General features: G+C 41.7%; 1 protein-coding gene across 1 annotated transcript in view; it reads left to right on the forward strand.

Moving 5' to 3' along the window:
- The window catches only part of rxfp2a (relaxin family peptide receptor 2a), a 98,599-nt gene that overhangs the window by 72,940 nt on the left and 4,995 nt on the right, over positions 1-20,664 (forward strand). The window contains exons 12-17 of the mRNA XM_034099061.2: positions 10,616-10,690; positions 12,690-12,761; positions 12,870-12,941; positions 13,100-13,329; positions 14,866-15,011; positions 18,952-19,047. Of these exons, the coding sequence (XP_033954952.1) occupies positions 10,616-10,690; positions 12,690-12,761; positions 12,870-12,941; positions 13,100-13,329; positions 14,866-15,011; positions 18,952-19,047 (691 nt within the window). The remainder of the gene's footprint in view (positions 1-10,615; positions 10,691-12,689; positions 12,762-12,869; positions 12,942-13,099; positions 13,330-14,865; positions 15,012-18,951; positions 19,048-20,664) is intronic.

Raw genomic sequence — 20,664 nt, forward strand, 5'->3', positions numbered from 1 at the left:
ATGACTTTGTTTCGGTAAAATGTAAGTAAGTAAGTACAACTTTATTTATATAGCACCTGTAGAGGCTAAGCCAACGCTTTAAGCCTCTGAGGATCCGCTTGCTGGGTGTAATTGACGCACACCTTGTTTGCTGCCGAATAAAAGTCAGAAACAAAGTTTCCAGTTCGAAATTGTCCAGTTATTTCCCTTTTTACTGGTTTCTTTGTTTCATTCACCACACAATATTTATGCTTTACACAATACCTTTTGCTTTGTTTTTAATCCTGTGTTTGTGTGTGTGCTCCGTGTGTGCTCCGTGGCCCTTTCTCATTTCTCTAACTCCCCTCCTCGACTCCCCTCCTCGACTCCTATCCTCGAGACTTAGTCCCGCCCATAGGAGATGCGAACGGAGGAGTCGAGGCGAGGAGAGAGGAGAGGAAGCAGCAGGCGGTTAGAGAAATGAGAACTCCTCTCCTCTGAGCGGTCATTTTAAAGAGACGTACATTAATGATGAGAGGAGGCACAGCAGCCCTCTGTCTGATGGACAGATGTGTTCATGACGACTTATATATTTACTTTTAATTCATTCACAGTGCGGTACAATGAGACAATAACAGGCTACAGATGCGGGGACACACACACATACACACACACACACACACACACACACACATATATATATAAATATATACCATTTCAGAATCAAACAGAGCACTCTCATAATAACGTAACACTATCAGAGACTGGATATATCCCCCCCCCCCCTCTCTGGTCGCTACAATGAGGGAAATACATTACGGGCCAAAAGTTGTATTTAAAAGTAAGCAGAGGACACCAAACCAACTGAGACCTGTCTGTCCGCTGCATCTACGCACCGTACAACACACACACCTACACACTCTACCACATGCACGTGACGCACCTACAGCTAATAAAGCATATAATCAGGCTACAGCCGTTGTGTATTTTATTATGTGAAGCACTAAATGGTTTTAGAAAAATATTGACTCTTTGTTTGTAGTTATCTACTAAACTACAGCAAATAAAGAGAGTAGGCCTGTTATACTGAGTGATATATATTATACACACTGCTCTGCTTTCTGCACGGACCTCACAGCTGTTCACTCTGTAAACATCACGTTGCGATGTGAGCAGTTAAAAAAATAATATCCAGGGGATGCAGTCGAGGAGTCGAGGAGGGGGATTTGATGAAATGAGAAAGGGCCCGTGTGTGTGGCCCTTTCTCATTTCATCAAATCCCCCTCCTCGACTCCTCGACTCCTCGGTCCTCCGGTAGTGACCCGGAAATGAATTTCAGCGCGCCATGTTGAAGGACATCTAATTTCTCTAAATGCACTTCGAGGACCGAGCATCGAGGAGGCTCTCAGTCTGGAGGAGCTATAACTGAGGATACACTGATGGGTCCTCCACGGTCCTTCACGGCTCCTTCGTGGATGCATTTCCGGCAACAGAGATGTTTCAAAGAGTCGTGACGCACGGCCGAACTTATCTCAGCCAATGACAGCTCTGCATGCATCCCCTGCATATTATTTTACTAACTGCTCTCATCGCGACGCGATGTTTACAGAGAGAACAGCTGTCCGTGCAGAAAGCAGAGCAGTGTGTATAATATATATCACTCAGTATAACAGGCCTACTCTCTATATTTGCTTTAGTTTAGTAGATATCTACAAACAAAGAGTCAATATTTTCTGTGTGTGTGTGTGTGTGTGTGTTTCCGCATCTGTAGCCTGTTATTGTCTCATTATACCGCACTGTGAATGAATCAAAGTAAATATTAGTGGTCATGAACACATCTGTCCATCAGACAGAGGGCTGCTGTGCCTCCTGTCATCATTAATGGACGTCTCAGAGGAGAGGAGTTCTCATTTCTCTAACCGCCTGCTGCTTCCCCTCCTCGACTCCTCTCTCCTCGGCTCCCCTCCTCGGCTCCTCCGCTCGCATCTCCTGTGGGCGGGACTAAGTCTCGAGGATAGGAGTCGAGGAGGGGAGCCGAGGCGGGGAGTTAGAGAAATGAGAAAGGGCCTGTAGAGGCTTCTCAATTCTTAAATGTCCCCTCCTCGACTCCCTTCCTCGACTCCCCTCCTCGAGACTTAGTCCCGCCCACAGGAGATGCGAGCGGAGGACCGAGGAGGGGAACCGAGGAGAGAGGAGGGGAAGCAGCAGACGTTTAAAGAAATGAGAACTCCTCTCCTCTGAGCAGTCATATTAAAGCGACGTCCGTTCATTATTACGTGGCAACAGCTTTAGCGCGTTTAAAAAAAAAAACTGGGTACGTGTTCTAATAATGAAGATAATGGAGATTTAATGAAGCAGTGTTAGAAAACCATCAGTTTTGTTCTGCTGAGATTAGTTTATTTTAACAAAATAATGACATTAGATAAATGGATGAATTTGGTGCTTAGATTAATCCCTGTTTGGAAAGAAAAGCTCAAATGATTTGCAATTGTCATTAATATGATCATTTGCTGTTTACTATTATATAAAAAAAATTATAAATCAGGAAAGACAGTTGAATATAAAAAGAACAATAGTTAATCCCTTAAACGTCTGTGCCTTGGTCGCCAGGGGTCGGCAACCCCTGGCACGCGTGCCAGCATTGGCACGCGGCACCGTAACCAGTGGCACACTAGGAATAAGTGTGCACAAATATTTAGATTGTATTTTCGGATCCTGAACGAGGCCGCCGCCAGAGCGCGTCTCCCCGTTACCCGCAGAAGGAAGCCATGCACGCAACGCAGCCCCGCTCTCTTTAACTCCAGGTGACTTTCTGCCGCTTTCCTCCGTGGTGCTGATCGTTTCACCACAGAGGAAAGCACTTCACTAATTAGTGCGAATGCTGTATACAGCATTCCACTATAGTACTTCAAAACTTTATTCTTCCTCTTATTTCAGCCAATACTTTGGCTCTCCATAACTTCAGCTTATTTTCAGCTACAGAAACCATTCAAATATTAAACTATTCAGCCTGTTCAGGAATCGATGGGAAATCTTCAACTTTTTCAAAATATTTTATACTTTTTGAAATATTCAGCTTTTTAAACTCTTTTTTTAACATTGAAGTCAATGGGAAGAGCCTTCAAATCAGCCAATACTTTAGCTCTCCATAACTTCAGCTTACTTTCAGCTACAGAAACCATTCAAATATTAAACTATTCAGCCTTTTCAGCAATTGATAAGAAACCTTCAACTTTTTCAAAATATTTCATACTTTTTGAAATATTCAGCTTTTTAAACTATTTTTGTAACATTGAAGTCAATGGGAGATGCCTTCAAATCCACTTTTCCTACACTTTGCGCCAAATGCATCTCCTTCCACATAATTTCAGCCAGACACTTCATTCCAACTTTCAAATGATCACAATACCTTCAGCTATAAAACTTGTATAAAATAATTTTGATATATTTTCAACTTTTTGAGATATTGGAATTAGTTTGGAGCTTAGCAGAGAGGCCTTTTCCAGATTTTAACATTACAGTGGATGGAGCAGCTCGTTAACTCTAGAGTGCTTTGATCTCAAAACAGAGTGCAGCGGTGCCTGAAATTCTCCCCCAAAAATGTTTTAAACTTGCCATAATTCCCAAATCCTACACTCCTCAGACACATTTTTTCATGGAAAACGTAGGAAAACCTCTCCTAGCTTGGAAAATAAGAAAACATTAAGAAAATATATTAAACAAAATGCCTCTTGAGGGTATGAAGTGACAAAAAGTCCAGCTAGCTCCCAATTGATTCCCTTGTTAAATTGTTCCAGATCTTTCTTCAGAGCAGGGAGAAGTACACTTTAGACAAACTGCTCCCATCTCCACATTGTACCCACAAAACCCCCCAAAAATACATATTTCAGTTCATTGGGGTTCCCTGATTCTCACGGTCTGCTCATTTTTTTTTACAAGAGCCATCGTTTTTTAACAGGTGGCAAAATTGTCAGATATAATCCTCAATGCATTCTTATGGGACTCAGTGCTGCAGTTGGTTGTCATGGTGTTGGTGTTGGCAGATTGGAGCCACACACACGTGAGTGACATCATCCAATCAGAGCAGACACCATGGAACCCTTTGATCTCTGGGTTTACACACACAGGTGTTTGTAAACATTCAATCACTACTACTTACATGTAATATCTTTATGTAACTCCTTCAGCCTAATTTCAGCTGCAGGAACCATTCAAATATCAAACTATTCAGCCTTTTCAACACATGATGGGAAACTTTCAACCTTTTCAAAATATGTTATACTTTTTAAAATATTCAGCTTTTTAAAGACTCTCTCTCACATACATGCACACTCTCTCTCTCTCTCTCTCCCTCTCACAGACAGACACACACATTCTCTCTCTCTCTCACACATACACAGACACACTCTCTCTCTATCTCTCTCACACACATACACACACTCTCTCTTTCACACAGACACACACTCTCTCTCTCTCACACACATACACAGACACACACTCTCTCTCACACACATATATACACACACACACACACACACACACACACACACACTCTCGCTCTTTCTCTCGCTCTCTCATACAAACACACACACACACATATACATATACACACACTCACTCTCTCACACACTATATCTCACTCACACACAGACACACACACACACAGACACACACACACCACACACACACACACACACACACACACACTCTCGCTCTTTCTCTCGCTCTCTCATACAAACACACACACACACACACACATATACATATACACACACCCACTCTCTCACACACTATATCTCACTCACACGCACGCACACACAGACACACACACAGACACACACACACACACACACACACACACACACACACACACACACACACACACACACACACACACACACACACACACTGAACAGCTATCTACCACACACACTGAATTTCTCTCTCTCTCTCTGCATTTGGTAAATGGTCTAAAGTCGTCATCATGTTAAACTTTGATCTCTGGGTTTACACCACACACAGGTGTTTGTAAACATTCATTCACTACTACTTACAGCTAATATGTAACTCCTTCAGCCTAATTTCAGCTATAAACCATTCAACTATTACATTATTCAGCTATTTCAGGACATTGGGGCTATACACGTAGTTGTTTACACCTTTTTTTAAACCTTTTCTTTTAAATATTAAGCTTTTTCTGCATTTTTTTTTAGCTAAAAGCAGCTACTATTCAGCTAATAACATATTCAGCTTTTTCTGCATTTTCAGCTAAATTCAGCCATAAATGTTCACAGTTTCCAGCATTCGCACGCATTTTCTGCAAGAAATGCATTTTCTAGTTGCAGTAGCCTACCCATAAGGAGCTGTACAAATGCCGCAGTTGTTGCGTGGCTGTATATTTAGTTGAAAGCCCAGTGGCGATCTGCTCATCTCTCATCGAAATAATATGCTACAAAGGGGCGGACTGGCCATCTGTGTGTTGAACTTTCCTGTCGGCTCCCAGACCATAGTCGAGGAGGGCAGAAGCAACAAGCTTCAGGTTCAATAACCCACTTTAGCTTAAATGACTGGAGAGAGGCGAGCTCTTCTTGGGAGGCCGTTGCATTTATTTAGCTGTTCTTCTGTTTCACAAAATACATCACAGACCTCTGTTTTTCTGCTGCCTCGTTTCACTTCCAGAAACATACACACATTCCCTCACTGTCGCTCTACCATCCACAAACACGTATGCACAAGCCACACCCTCTCTCTCTGTCTTAAAGGGACAGCGATCTCATCTCACTCTGCATGACCCTAATATCATAACATGTGTGTTCTGGAGAATCACAGAACGGACGATCGTCCTTATTATTATTAGGGCCCGAGCACGAGAGTGCTAGGACCCAACGGCGTCCTAGCACGAAGTGCAAGGATACCTATTGTTATTCGTGGTATTATTAGGGCCCGAGCACGAGGGTGCTAGGACCCAACGGCGTCCTAGCACGAAGTGCAAGGATACCTATTGTTATTCGTGGTATTATTAGGGCCCGAGCACGATGTGCTAGGACCCAACGGCGTCCTAGCACGAAGTGCGAGGATACCTATTGTTATTCGTGGTATTATTATTAGGGCCCGAGCACGAGAGTGCTAGGACCCAACGGCGTCCTAGCACGAAGTGCAAGGATACCTATTGTTATTCGTGGTATTATTATTATTATTATATAATTACGGAATCCTTGTTTTCAGGCCTTTAGGATGCTGAAAAAGTTGTATAATTTTGCACGGACGCCAGGACCGGTGAAAAATTTGATATTCTGGAGTCAATGAGTTCAAATTGTCCAACCTGCTCGCTAGCGCCACCTATTTCAATTCCATTTTGGAAAAATTCACAAAGTCCCACCGTAACTCCGAATGACCTGACATTTTGCAAACATATCCGGGTGGACCTGCTCTACAAATAATCCAACTGGAATCTTTAGCTCCGCCTACTTTATTTTTTTTTAAATTAGCATAATTTTCAAAACACTTAAATATTCACTTAAATTTCAATTTTTTGTTTATCAACACCAAACTTCGTATACAGTATTGGCGGAGGGTCATACACATTACCCTAGGAGATGAGCATGTTCAAACGATAATTATTTCCGCCATGAATTAAAACGTTCTCGCAAAAAGGCGGGGCTTAGAAAGAAATGATCATAATTCATCAACAATGTATCCAAACATCACAGATTTTGGTGGAAACGTTGAGTCTGTCTTGGGGAATAGGCACACCAAAGTATTTTCATTTTGGACTATAGGGGGCGCCAAAAACACCGCCAATTTATAACTCAAGAGCGGATGGACTATTCTTTTTGTTTTTTGTTTACACATACTCTCGGGGCGACTACGAACTTAGATTCAAAGTGTCGCAACAAATTTAGAATGTGGGCGTGGCCTATACATTATTTTTAAATTGCGATAGCATAAAATGAGCTTCGGACGCAAAACTTGGGACACACGTCAGAGCCCAGGACCTTTTCGAAAATGTAAAAAAAAAACGTACATTTTCAGAAAGACTGCTCACTAGCGCCCCCTATTGTGTGGTAGTCACATATAGTTTCTCAAAACTTCACGAATTTTGGCACAGACATTTCTCATGGAATTGCGGATATATTTGTACATACATTCCATTAGCCCCGCCCCACAAAAAGTCGGCCATTTTGAAATATGTGCGTTTTTCAGCCATTTTACGCACGTTCTTGCGAACTCCTCCTAGGGGAATGATCGGAAAAATTCCAATGCAGGACAGGTTTAGCCCCTATCCCATACGATACTTAATTGAGGAGCACATTTTTGAAAAATTACTCGTGGAGGTCGTAAGCTAACAGCGAATACACCATTTTTGACGATTTACATGTCGCAAATTACTCCAAACCACTCGGATATAGTTATTCCGATATTCACGAAACTCTGTATACATATTGCTATTATGATTGCACACATATTTCAAATTGCCTTCCATTAGCCCCGCCCCCCAGAAAGTCGGCCATTTTGAAAAATGTGCGTTTTTTCTGCCATTTTACGCACGTTCTTGCAAACTCCTCCTAGGGGAATGATCGGAAAAATTCCAATGCAGGACAGGTTCAGCCCCTATCCCATATGATACTTAATTGAGGAGCACATTTTTGAAAAATTACTCGTGGAGGTCGTAAGCTAACAGCGAATACACCATTTTTGACGATTTACATGTCACAAATTGATCCAAACTACTACATTTCCATTTTTGGAAACCTTTACAAAGTGGCACCGTAACTCAGAATTACCTGAAATGTTGCCCACTTATTCGGGTGGACCTACTCTACATATTATGTCCTGGAACCCGAAAGCTCCACCTCCTTCATTTTTTTTTAATTACCATAATGTTAAAAACAGTGAAATATTCACTTAAATTTCCAATTTTGGTTTTTCAACACCAAACTCAGTATACAGTATCGCCGGAGGGTCAGACACATTATCGTAGGGAATGAGCATGTTCAGTCGATAAATGTGGCCGTCATTACTCTAAACGTTTTCGCAAAAAGGCGGGTCCTAGATAGAAATTCTCATAATTCATCAACAATGTACCAAAAAAACACACATTTTGGTGGTAAGGTTCAGTCTGTATTGGGGAATAAGCACAAAAAGTAATATCCATTTTGGACTATAGGGGGCGCCAAAAACATGACAAATGTATAACTCGTGAAATGATGGACGAAATATATATATATTTTTTTAGACATACTCTGGGGATGAGTATGGACTTATATTTAAAGTGTCACAACGAATGACAATTGTGGGCGTGGCCTGTACTTTTTTTTTTATGACGATGTGCTTAAATGTGTTTTGGTACGCAAAACTTGGGACACGCATCACAGCCCACGACCTTTTCAAGAATGTAAAAAAAAAAAATGCAATTTTTCAAAAATACTGCTCACTAGCACCCCCTATTGTGTGGTAGTCACATATAACTCTCAGAACTTCACGAATTTTAGCACAGACATTACTCATGGAATTGCGGACATATTTGTAAATACATTCCATTAGCCCCGCCCCCCAGAAAGTCGGCCATTTTGAAAAATGTGCGTTTTTCAGCCATTTTACGCACGTTCTTGCGAACTCCTCCTAGGGGAATGATCGGAAAAATTCCAATGCAGGACAGGTTTAGCCCCTATCCCATACGATACTTAATTGAGGAGCACATATTTGAAAAATTACTCGTGGAGGTCGTAAGCTAACAGCGAATACACCATTGTTGACGATTTACATGTCGCAAATTACTCTAAACTACTCGGATATAGTTATTCCGATATTCACGAGACGCTGTATACATATTGCTATTATGATTGCACACATATTTCAAATTGCCTTTCATTAGCTCCGCCCCCCAAAAAGTCGGCCATTTTGAAATATGTGCGTTTTTCAGCCATTTTACGCACGTTCTTGCAAACTCCTCCTAGGGGAATGATCGGAAAAATTCCAATGCAGGACAGGTTTAGCCCCTATCCCATATGATACTTAATTGAGGAGCACATTTTTGAAAAATTACTCGTGGAGGTCGTAAGCTAACAGCGAATACACCATTTTTGACGATTTACATGTCGCAAATTACTCCAAACTACTCGGATATAGTAATTCCGATATTCACGAAACGCTGTATACGTATTGCTATTATGATTGCACACATATTTCAAATTGCCTTCCATTAGCCCCGCCCCCCAGAAAGTCCACCATTTTGAACAATGTGCGTTTTTCAGCCATTTTACGCACGTTCTTGCGAACTCCTCCTAGGGGAATGATCGGAAAAATTCCAATGCAGGACAAGTTCAGCCCCTATCCAATATAATACTTAATTGATGAGCACATTTTTGAAAAATTACTCGTGGAGGTCGTAAGCTAACAGCGAATACACCATTGTTGACGATTTACATGTCACAAATTCAACCAAACTACTACATTTCCATTTTTGGAAACCTTTACAAAGTGGCACCGTAACTCCGAATGACCTGAAATTTTGCCCACTTATTCGGGTGGACCTACTCTACATATTATGTCCAGGAACCCCAAAGCTCCAACTTCTTTATTTTTTTTAAATTACCATAATGTTAAAAACAGTGAAATATTACCTTAAATTTCCATGTTTTCTTTTTCAACGCCAAACTTAGTATACAGCATCAGTGGAGGGTCAGACACATTACTGTAGAAAATGAGCATGTTCAGTCGATAAATATGCCCGTCATTAATCTAAATGCTCATCACTGCTGTCACTTCAGCCTTACATACTTTTACTTATAATTAAAAAATTACATCTGTGTGCCATGTAGTACTTGTCATTTTGCATAATACTGTATATACTTATTACATTGCTGTTAACATTGTCTTTTTTTAAATACTGTCTACACTTAATCTACAACTTCTCTCATATCATTGAATCTACATTATGGTTGTTTATATTTATCTGTTATCTTGGACTTCTTTGCGTCTTAGGTTTACATTTAAACTTTTGCTGTGACGGACTGCGGAGCTGAGCAAAACACACACTAACAGTTAGACCAAACACACTTAGCTATTCCATCTACCTCTGGAGCTAGCTAAACTAGTTATAAATATGTTTATTCTTCACTGTCGGCATATAGGGTTAGGGTTAACCCTAACCCTAACCCTAACACAGTTGGCGCACATGCCTAAGATTTCCTGGTCAGAAATAAAGGAACGCAAAGTCAGGTAAAGAATTTAGAGACATGACAAACGGCTCATCTCGGAGGACTGAGGGGGGGGACCAGCAACCCTCCCCGACAGGCGCACGGACGCGAGGGCCCGCTCATCACTGCGCGCACAAGTGCGACCGCAGTTTTAATTATTATTATTATTATGCCGTTAAACCAATTATTTAAATGTGTTTGTTAAATTCGGCATCACGTAAGTTGCGCTGACAGGTCCACACACTGCTTCCCCGCAGCGAGGCTCCCCCACCCTCCTGCTGATAGTTGACGAGCGTCAAGCTCCTCAACCCCCCCCCCCCCCCCCCCCGTTGATAATTCTCGATTATGCTTTACACTATCTGAGTCAAGAAACAAATATTTGTGAATCATTTTGCTTTTGCTTTTGTCCATAACAATGCATTTCCCTTTTTTAATGACTGCCTCTCCTCTGTGTTTAGAAATCTGTCCAGCAACAAGATCAGGGAGTTGCCGAAAAACACATTTAAGAGCCTCTCCAAGTCCCTCCTGAAACTGTGAGTAACTGATAGTCTGACTGCCAGGAAAAGTGTGTAACGTGAGGAGGACATGAGGGAGTTATGATATTAAGTATTACATGTAAAACAATCACTTTGGGGACCTAATGCTTTTAGATTACATTTAGAAGACATGATTTTATCGGACTATGAATGCCTCCTGTGGGAAATAAACCCAGAGAATTAAAGAAAGTTTTATGGAGAATACAATTTTAAATTGTTGTAAAAACTAAACTAAACGAAAAGTTTTAAAGCCATGGAGAATCATTATACTTCTCGTCCAATCATTATTTTTACTGCATTTATCTCACAGTTGTTGTTAATTGTCATCTTGGGAACAAGGCTTTACATTCTAAATCAGCTCATGATGCGTTTTTATTATTTAAACTCGCCAACAGTGTTTGGAGTATTTAAAATAGTAAAATGCTGCTTAGAGTACATATTACTGCATCATTATTACAAATGTAATTGGCATTGTTCTGCATTAAATACATTTTAGAGTACATTTACACACGTTATTTACATACTTTAAATAACCTTTTCCCAGCAGGACTTTCACTTATAATGGGATATGTTAACCTTGTGGTCTGACTGGAATAAATGGAAGCTGTCTTGGAACATGGCGTCTGTTCCTCATACATTAAAACCGTGTCACTCATACTTCTGCTTTTACTGCTTTAACATTTTGCTAAATGTATTTTTTGTAAGAATTGAAAAGAGTTGCATAATTTTCAGTATGTCCTCTTTGAACAAAATGTTCCCCTTTTTGAAAGGAGCGGACAGGACCAGCGATACTGCCGGTCAGAGTGCTGCTCATGAATAATGCTATTGTGAAGTAAATTGAATCTGAAGGGGAAAAAACGGCTTTCAGGAAAATGAGTTTCAGTCATTGTGTGTTTTCAGCTTGGTACATTCAGCACATATTTTACACTAAAGAGTAATGATGCCTAAAGTTATAAACTATGCCGCTGTCTGTTTCAGTCTACTTTAAAAATTCCCAGGTGTAAATTAAAATATGATTCTGGCAAGCTCATCAAAGAACTTTTTATTGCATGAATTCCATTTAGCACATTTTTTCAATGTGGCGTGGAATCTACTCTTTCAAAAATAATGAAATGGTACAACTCAGTTTTACAACTTCCCAGCACTGTGAAATTATCCCACAAGGAGGACAGGCCGTAAAATTCCCCCCGGAATATTATGTTCCAGCAGATAATGATGACACACACACACACACACACACACACACACACACACACACACACACACACACACACACACACACACACACACACACACACACACACACACACACACACACACACAAAGCAAAGCAAAGCAAAGCAAAACAAAGGTTGTCCACTAACAGAAGCAATCCCACTCTCCGTAAGATTCTTGTGTAACAATATTTTCCAAGTTCCAATCTGAACTGGAAGAACTGAAATACAGATATTAAGGACAGTCTGCACTTCCAGGTTTTTCAATGCTGGAGGCCAAGATTTGATTTAATATACGAGATTTGCACGGTATAAGCTAACCAGATATTTTTTAATGACATTGATTACGTTTTTCTTTTGAAGTATGTGTTGTAAAGCTTTCACAATTCAGTTAAAATGTACATACTGATGGGTTGATGGCACAGGTTTTTTTCATATTTTGTGAGAATAACTTAACATCCATTTGATCTGCAGGCTTGATAATGTCATCAAGGTTACACTCCTAACAACAATAACTTGTTATTTTTGTCTTGCAATAGACTCAGACCTATTTGTAAAACAGTCTAAACTGTCCTTTTCCTTCATCTGAAACTGAAAAACAACCTGTAATCTTTATCAAGCAAACCACTGAGACAACCCCTTCCTTGGGGTTTTCGTAGGTCTGAATACAGCATGTTTTCCTGTCATAAAAGACGTAGAACATCTGGATTTTACTATTATACAGCCACATAAACTTTCAGCCAGGATTTATTAATGCTGTCATACTCTGTTTCTTGTTACAGAAACATCTCCCACAATCCCCTTCTCCACATTCATCCCAGCCACTTCAACCACCTGACACATCTTCAATCCCTGTGAGAAAACACACACAACACAGACACACAGACACACACACTGACTCACACACACACAACTTCTTGCTGCATCCTGTCCGGTGGTGCAAAATGCTGCGTTTTCTCTAGGGCTCTGGAGGGGATGGAGATCCCAGGAATTCAGACGAAGATGTTTCTGCCTATGAAGAACCTCTCCCACATGTAAGAACTACAGACTGTGCTATAGGATCAATTATGTTAATTGACACAACATGATGTCATTTGTTTCCTCTGTGTCATTGTTTGTCTAGCTCTCTGTCTTTCTCCCCCGTTTCCTCTGCTTCTACTTTCTTTTTTTATATGCTCCTTTTCTCTGCCAGCTACTTCAGGACGTTCCAGTACTGCTCCTATGCACCTCATGTCAGGTCCTGTAAGCCCAACACGGACGGCATCTCGTCCTTTGAGGACCTGCTGGCTAACGTAGTGCTGCGGGTGTCTGTCTGGGTGATGGCCTTCATCACCTGCTTCGGAAACCTCTTTGTCATCTGCATGAGGTCACTGATACGAGCGGAGAACAACCTGCACGCTGCCTGCATCAAAGTCCTCTGCTGTGAGTAACCACACCGCTCTGCTGTCACGTATATGCGCCCCAAATGAAAGAATACCCTGTGGTTACAACACAACGACAGTGCAAATACTACACACATAGACAAATACTAGTAAAATAAAATAAATACCACTGTTAAAAAAGCTGATCTTAATCATAAAAATGATCATCCAACCGGGGAATCAATGTTCGTATACCTTTTTTTTCAGCAAAGTGAAAAATATAATTGCAGTAAATCTTTTTATCACCCTGAGGGGCAAATACTTCAATATTAAATAAACGAAGGCTGATCGAGAGTCTTGAAGGTCAACACTAAAAGCGAAGTGTGCAGGGATCTAATTGAGATTATGAAGGAGAGTAAATGTGCAAGTTTGTCTGAAATTGTATACATATTGATAATCAGTGAGGAAATGAGGCCACAGGTAGAAAAAGACTGCACCTTGGAGGATGGAAGGTGCTCTGTGTCACTAACATTTCCATAATCGATGCAGGAAAAACAAATGAGGTTGCATGAGGAGGACATGTTGGCCTGATCACACTGGTCACACACTGCATATTTTTAAATGATTTGTCACAGAGGCAGGAGAGTCTGCTGCTGCAGTATATAGAAGCCAATGGATCAGCTATTTCTTGTGTAAGGACACTTTATGTGAAAATGCCTACATGGAGACATGTACTTAAATGTGAAAGATACTTCTAAAGAAGTAAAGGGTAAAGATGATCCTGTCAAACTTTATAAATACTCTGGAGGTTTTCTATACCAGAAAAAGAAGAAGATACTGAGCATAAAATATGAGCCGTTGGAGCTTTAGGAGTGATTATCATAAGATTGAATATTTCTCTCATTTATAGCTTCCTCAGATTAAGGCCGGGAAATGGATCCATCGTTGTTCCAGCGATTCACTTTTTGTTCCACTTTTTTATTCCGAGACATCTTGTGTTGTAGAACATCCTACAAGAAGAGGAAGATATGGGTTGGATATGTTAAGTGTATATATATTTAAAACCATAGTAGCAAACCTTATGCCAAAGACAACTGGATTGTAACGTTCACAATCATACATATTTAAATATTGATCTTAAAGTAAATATCTTCAGGTCAAGTAAACCATCCTAAGTGAGATAAATGTGCGTTTCATATTAATATCTTTGAGAAGATTACACAGTGAAAATGATGTATAAATTCTACTTTAAAAAGGCCAGGAGGTGGTATCAAGATAACATTTTTTAATAACCAGCATTAGAAGTCATATTCCAACAATGAATTGCACATAAGACGGGTTTGCTGTATAAATCAAATGCAATCAATTACAAAAGACAGAACATGTTTAACAGTGATTGGAGCGGATTTTACGAGCTATATTTAGACATATGTTTGTGTCCTATCCAAGTGATTACTCCTTCAAGCTCTGGAGGGTAGGAAGTATTTCTGGGTTGGGAAAATTAATGAGAAATCATTGGTCTGTCAGAAGCTGGACTCAAACAGAGCTTCCCTCTCTCTAAACAGACTGGCGTTGGTCACTGTCTCTTATCTTTCAGGTGCAGACTGCCTCATGGGTGTGTACCTGTTTTTTGTTGGAGTGTTTGATGTTAAATTTCGCGGTCAGTACAATCGTAACGCCCTGATCTGGATGGAGAGTGTTGAGTGTCGGACCATTGGATTCCTGGCCATGCTCTCCTCAGAGGTAAATTATAATAGATTACCATCCCGCTGTGTGAAATGGACAATTCAACTAACTGAATTCACTGCAATGCATATCGTATATATATATATATATATATTTTCTTGTTGAAGATGCTATTCCAAACTATTTCCCCCTGATTTCATGTGAGCCGCTGCTGCTGACAGTATTTTATCAGCCCAGTATCCTGCCACTTATTGCAGTTTGGCTGAGGGAGGGACCTAACAATATATTCTGCCCATAGTTTTATATGCCGACAGTGAGTGACATTTACGAGCCTATGCATGCTCAATATAACTCTCTAGTCCCCCTGTGTTCTTTCTGACTAACACGAGATGCATCAAACTACTAATTACTTTTCGTCTCATAATACTAATGCTACAATAGGCGAGACAGCCATGATTGCATGAATTTGATTTGTATAGTGAAATTTACTCTGGAGTTGTTATCTACTAGTAATGCTACAGTATAGACTGCAGTGTTTCTCAAACTTTTTCATACCAAGGACCACTTAACCAATAAAAAAACACTCGCGGACCACCTAACTCCACAAATATCCAAAAACACATTGTTTTTTACAAATCGCCTGAAGATTGTACAAACAAGTGGCAACATGTGTGATGAAGGTGCTTATCTGGGTTATATCATGCAATCGAAAGTGAAACTTAAGCTCGTTGCATTGCGGAGATATTCCCGCGAGAGTGCGAAAAACTTAAATAGTGAAATGTTACCATTTCACTATACTGTGAAATGTTACCAATATACTAACGGACCACTAGGGGGCGCTCACGGACCACCAGTGGTCCGCGGACCACACTTTGAGAAGCACTGGACTAGAGGAATGTTTTTTCTAAGCAGTTCCCTGTTTTTGCACAAACACAAGGATGTGAGCTTGGATGTGACAACAAAAGCAAACATGGATGTTAACTGTACTGCTTAAAATACTAAAACAGTTTCTTTGCATATGATTTATGTGGAAGGACACTTAGGACACAAGTACATTTTAATAATAAAAAAACTGAATGTTAGATAACTACAAAGAGCACCTTTTTATATATATTTTTCTCATTGGTCGATACCTGATTGGATCTGTGCTTTCTTAACTGACCTCAAATGTCATGTACAAATGTTTAAAACAGTGGATTTATAAATAACAGTTTTCCAATGAGCAGAGAATAATGAACTATACCAATCGCCGGAGCTGTATTAGATTAACATTAACATGCTTATTGTAGTTCTAAGTGCACTGCCTTGCTGCCTGTAGCACCATCCTTGATGGAGCATATGTGTGGGCTGGACCTGTATTTTACAGGAAAGGAGTGAGCAGAGGGTCGAGTTGTCGATTCTTGTTCTGTTTTCTGTGACTATCTTCCTCACCCTCTCAGACTTTCAGTTGCGCGTGCTACCATGGAAACCAAACAATGGTCTAGCTGTATTAAAGTCCGAGTGGAAACACTGAGTAAATGTAAATCTGATTTTGTCAGAAATCGGGAGAAATGCGGGAGAAATATGACCCCGGGAGAGGGCAATGAAATCGGGAGTCTCCCGTGAAAATCGGGAGGTTTGGCAAGTATGAGCACGACCAATCATTTTAGCCGGCCCGGCTAAAATAACTGGATGGTCTACCTGTCAGCCTTCCATCTGTGCACAAACTTATCTCGTGCCCTCATTGGTCATGTGCGCGTTCGTGTGTGGCGTGGGACCCCTGGACAGTGCGTCTTGGTCACGCTTCATATCGGCCGGCCCGGGAAGGAAGAGACACGCAGAGTGGGGGAAGTCCCCCACCCCAACGCAGCACACCCTCCCGGCCATCAGAGTCAAACCCGCAGTTCGGAGGAACCGACCGCCAGAGCACCAGTGTTACCGAACAAATTGTGGCCCGAACAACTGGTGATATTCTATTATTTTCGACAGATGTATTGGGGCGTGTACCTTGAGGACCCATTGTTGACTCACCGGGAAAGAAACATCTCGATCGCTTCGCGTGTTGTTCAAATTCATCTTTTGGTATATCTGACTGAATAGGACGACTTTGATGCACGTTCAGTACGCGTATGTGAGGTTGTGGGTGAGAAGCTGATATATCGTGAAGCTTACAGTGACGACTAGAACATGACAAAGTAGGTGACTGTGGGGATGCCTGTGCAAAACATTGCGAACTTTAATAAAAAAAATAATAAGTTATTTTTTTCTGCACAGTGTAGAGTTGTGTTGTGTATCACCATTTATTCGGAGCGGATCACAGCTTGCCATCTCCAGGCTGCTTTCGGCTGTGAGTAAACAACTTGTGTTTCACATAGAGGCGGTCTGAAGCTATGGACAGCTATCAAAGCTACTATACATCACATTAAGAACGATGTACAACTGAAACTCTGACAAAAATATATTGTTAAAATTATTTATTAAAGTTCGCAATGTTTTGCACAGGCATCCCCACAGTCACCTACTTTGTCATGTTCTAGTCGTCACTGTAAGCTTCATGATATCAGCTTCTCACCCACAACCTCACATACGCGTACTGAACGTGCATCAAAGTCGTCCTATTCAGTCAGATATACCAAAAGATGAATTTGAACAACACGCGAAGCGATCGAGATGTTTCTTTCCCGGTGAGTCAACAATGGGTCTTCAAGGTACACGCCGCAATACATCTGTCGAAAATAATAATAGAATATCACCAGTTGTTCGGGCCACAATTTGTTCGGTAACACCGGCACTAGGCCGGGCCGGCGTGGAGGCCCTCCGACAGTGGGTCGCATTTGCCATTCGATCAGTGAGAGGAGAGGAGAAAAATGCAACAAAAATGGTCAAAATCCGTTAATATTATATGGATGAGTAGGGGGGGGGGGGGGGGGGCTGGACACAGGCCGTGGTCAATGTCCCCGGTAGAAACTGGGTGAAATAGCCAAAAAAATAATAAAACCGGGGAAAAGTGAAAAAAAGTGTCCGAAAATAGGCACTCGTGAGGCGGGCAGAGTCCCCTGTCAACTCCCGTTAAATTCTTCCATGGTGTCATTTGAGCGAAAAACTTTTACGAGAACTAGGCTGGGGGGGTCAAAAAGGCTTGACCAAGGCCGACCCAAATTGCACGGTGGGCGGACTCATCACCTCCGTACTTCCATCAAACGAGTCCTTCGGTGGGCGGGAAAAAAAACGCGTCAGAATTGTCACTTCCTGTACTGACAGTGGAGGTGTCCTGAGAGTGGAGGTCTGCACCGGAACTGTCCTGAGAGTGGAGGTCTGCAGGCAGGCTCCCATGGAGAGAAGAGGCAGATTTTTTCCGGTTGTGTACTTTCAAATTCTAGCGCACTCGAGCTGGTTTCTCCAAAATTACATACCCCACCTTTAAGTCTCAAATTGCTTAAACAAAAGCACTTAAAGGTGGGGTAGGTAAGTTTGAGAAACCGGCTCGAGATACACTTTTTGTTATAATCCATGGAATGCTCTTAACATCCCGAAAGCAATGAATATCTTAAGCGCTTTGACAAAAAATCCATTAAAAAATGTCATCTGTGGAAGCCGTAATACTGTAAAAAGCACGACCAATCATTTTAGCCGGGCCGGCTAAAGTAACTGGATGGCCTATCTGCCTGTCAGCCTTCCATCTGTGCACAAACTTATCTCGTGCCCTCATTGGTCATGTGCGCGTTCGTGTGTGTTGGAGGAGGGGCTCTGTAAGGAAGTGGCAGATTTGTTCCGGCTGTGTATTTTTTTTACCTACCCCACCTTTAATGAGTCCTTGCTTGAGACTGCATTAGCATACATAGAGTGTGATTATTTTCCTGACGCCGGTTCTAGCCTCTCCAATCTTCTATTATGTAATTTCACCTAACCCAATGTCTGGAAGGAAAGAAATCCATCTTGAAAATTGTTAAAACCTTTTTTATACAGTCTATGTTTAGGAGCTGTTCCTTGAGGATTCATAGTGAGTGTTTCCCCTCAGGTGTCTGTTCTCCTCCTCACCTACCTGACTCTAGAAAGGTTCTTGGTCATTGTCTTCCCCTTCAGCAATCTGCGTCCAGGCAAACTTCAGACTGTGGTGAGCATTCATTTGATTGGATCATTATTGTTGTTTGTGCTGTTTTATTTAGGACTTTACTGCTCACTTATGCTGTGGAATGTGGGAAATTCTGAAGAAAAAAATGTTCTCTTGACATGGCAATTTCTACTGATCGTAATTCCATTATTGAGGTCTACTAGAATAGATTTACATTATCTAATGTTCCAAAAAAACATTGGTTTCTCATACAGCATCTCTGTATATATTCACTCTCCTAAACGGCTTGTTGGAGCTCCTGCCCCCCCCCTCCCTATGAGCCCACTGTGCTCTGATCAGCTCGCCCGCTCTGTTCTGATGAGTCCACCACCGTTACGGCCCGTCTACACTACAGGCATCAAAAATCTTGAAGCTGGGCGTGTCTGAAACTTGGCGATTTTTTGCGAGCAACGCGACCAACAACCAATCATATGAATCTCCCGCCCCCGACATACAAAGCAATAGCAATGTTAAAACGAAGTAAACTGGATATAAACTCCCCAAACAGGCGAAAACCTACCAGTTTCACCCACTGTCTCTGCCACCTCCCTCCATGCCTGGTTCCTCCGGTTTGTATCCCGGTAAATAGTTCTGGTTCGGAAAGAACCGGGTGATTTGCTACCGTAATTTCTCGTTTGGAATATGAGGAAATGAACTGCGGTCTGGCTCTCCCAGCTTGCACGCGGTTTGATTGGCTAGCGCTTGTACTGGCGGGATTTGCATAAATGGGATTTGATTGGCTGATGCCAGCTTCGAAAGCATCGGGAGCATCAAAAGTTGAACATTGCTCAACTTTTGATGCTCACGATGCTTGCAAAGCCATGCTCTGCTCCCCACAATGCAGTTCGGTGAAAATTCAAAATCTTCTACGTCACCCCATTCAAGTGAATGGGCGAAGCGTTGAAAGCATTTTTCGATGCCTGTAGTGTAGACGGGCCGTTAGAGCGGAACATCAGTGATTATGTGTTACAATGGCGTTTGTTAGCAACCAGAAAATGACACCAGTAATGACAAACAGATAAGAATGCTGCGTGGGGTCTGGGTGCCGTGTTGGCGGGACGTTGCGGGGCTCGCTGCTGTGAGGAGCGGACAGTGTGAGCTGGATTACTGGTGTCGTTTCCTGATTGCTGCTTGGGGTCTGCGAGACAGCGAGACATTGCGGAACTCAGCCTGAGCACACACATACACTCACAGCCAGGCTGTTCTCCACACAGTTCGCCACACACTCACAGCCTGAGAAAATATAAGGCTGAGCGAGTGTGTGTGCCGGCGAAACTCCGCGGAGTAGCGCGGCTCCATTTGGTCGTCGTTACATCACTGTGACTAGGAAGAAATACATGGAAATAGAAAAATCTCCAACAAGGCGTTCTGGGGCAGCATAGACAGGTCTTTTCTGTGTTAGAATTGTACTCGCTACAAGGTTTACTTTAAGGGTTTGTGACTTTGCAGACCGTTTACATGCATAAAAAGCTACATAACACACAAGGGGACGGGTAATAACCGGAAAAGCATGTCATGGGACCTTTAATCATCCTATAACAAATTATTGGGGACTGCTGAGTGTTTAGCTGGAGCACTAAGTATGAAATACTCCTCGACCTTTGCTGGACCTGCAAGTAG

Source organism: Pseudochaenichthys georgianus, chromosome 14, assembly GCF_902827115.2.
Source record: "Pseudochaenichthys georgianus chromosome 14, fPseGeo1.2, whole genome shotgun sequence".
Taxonomy (NCBI): Eukaryota; Metazoa; Chordata; class Actinopteri; order Perciformes; family Channichthyidae; genus Pseudochaenichthys; species Pseudochaenichthys georgianus.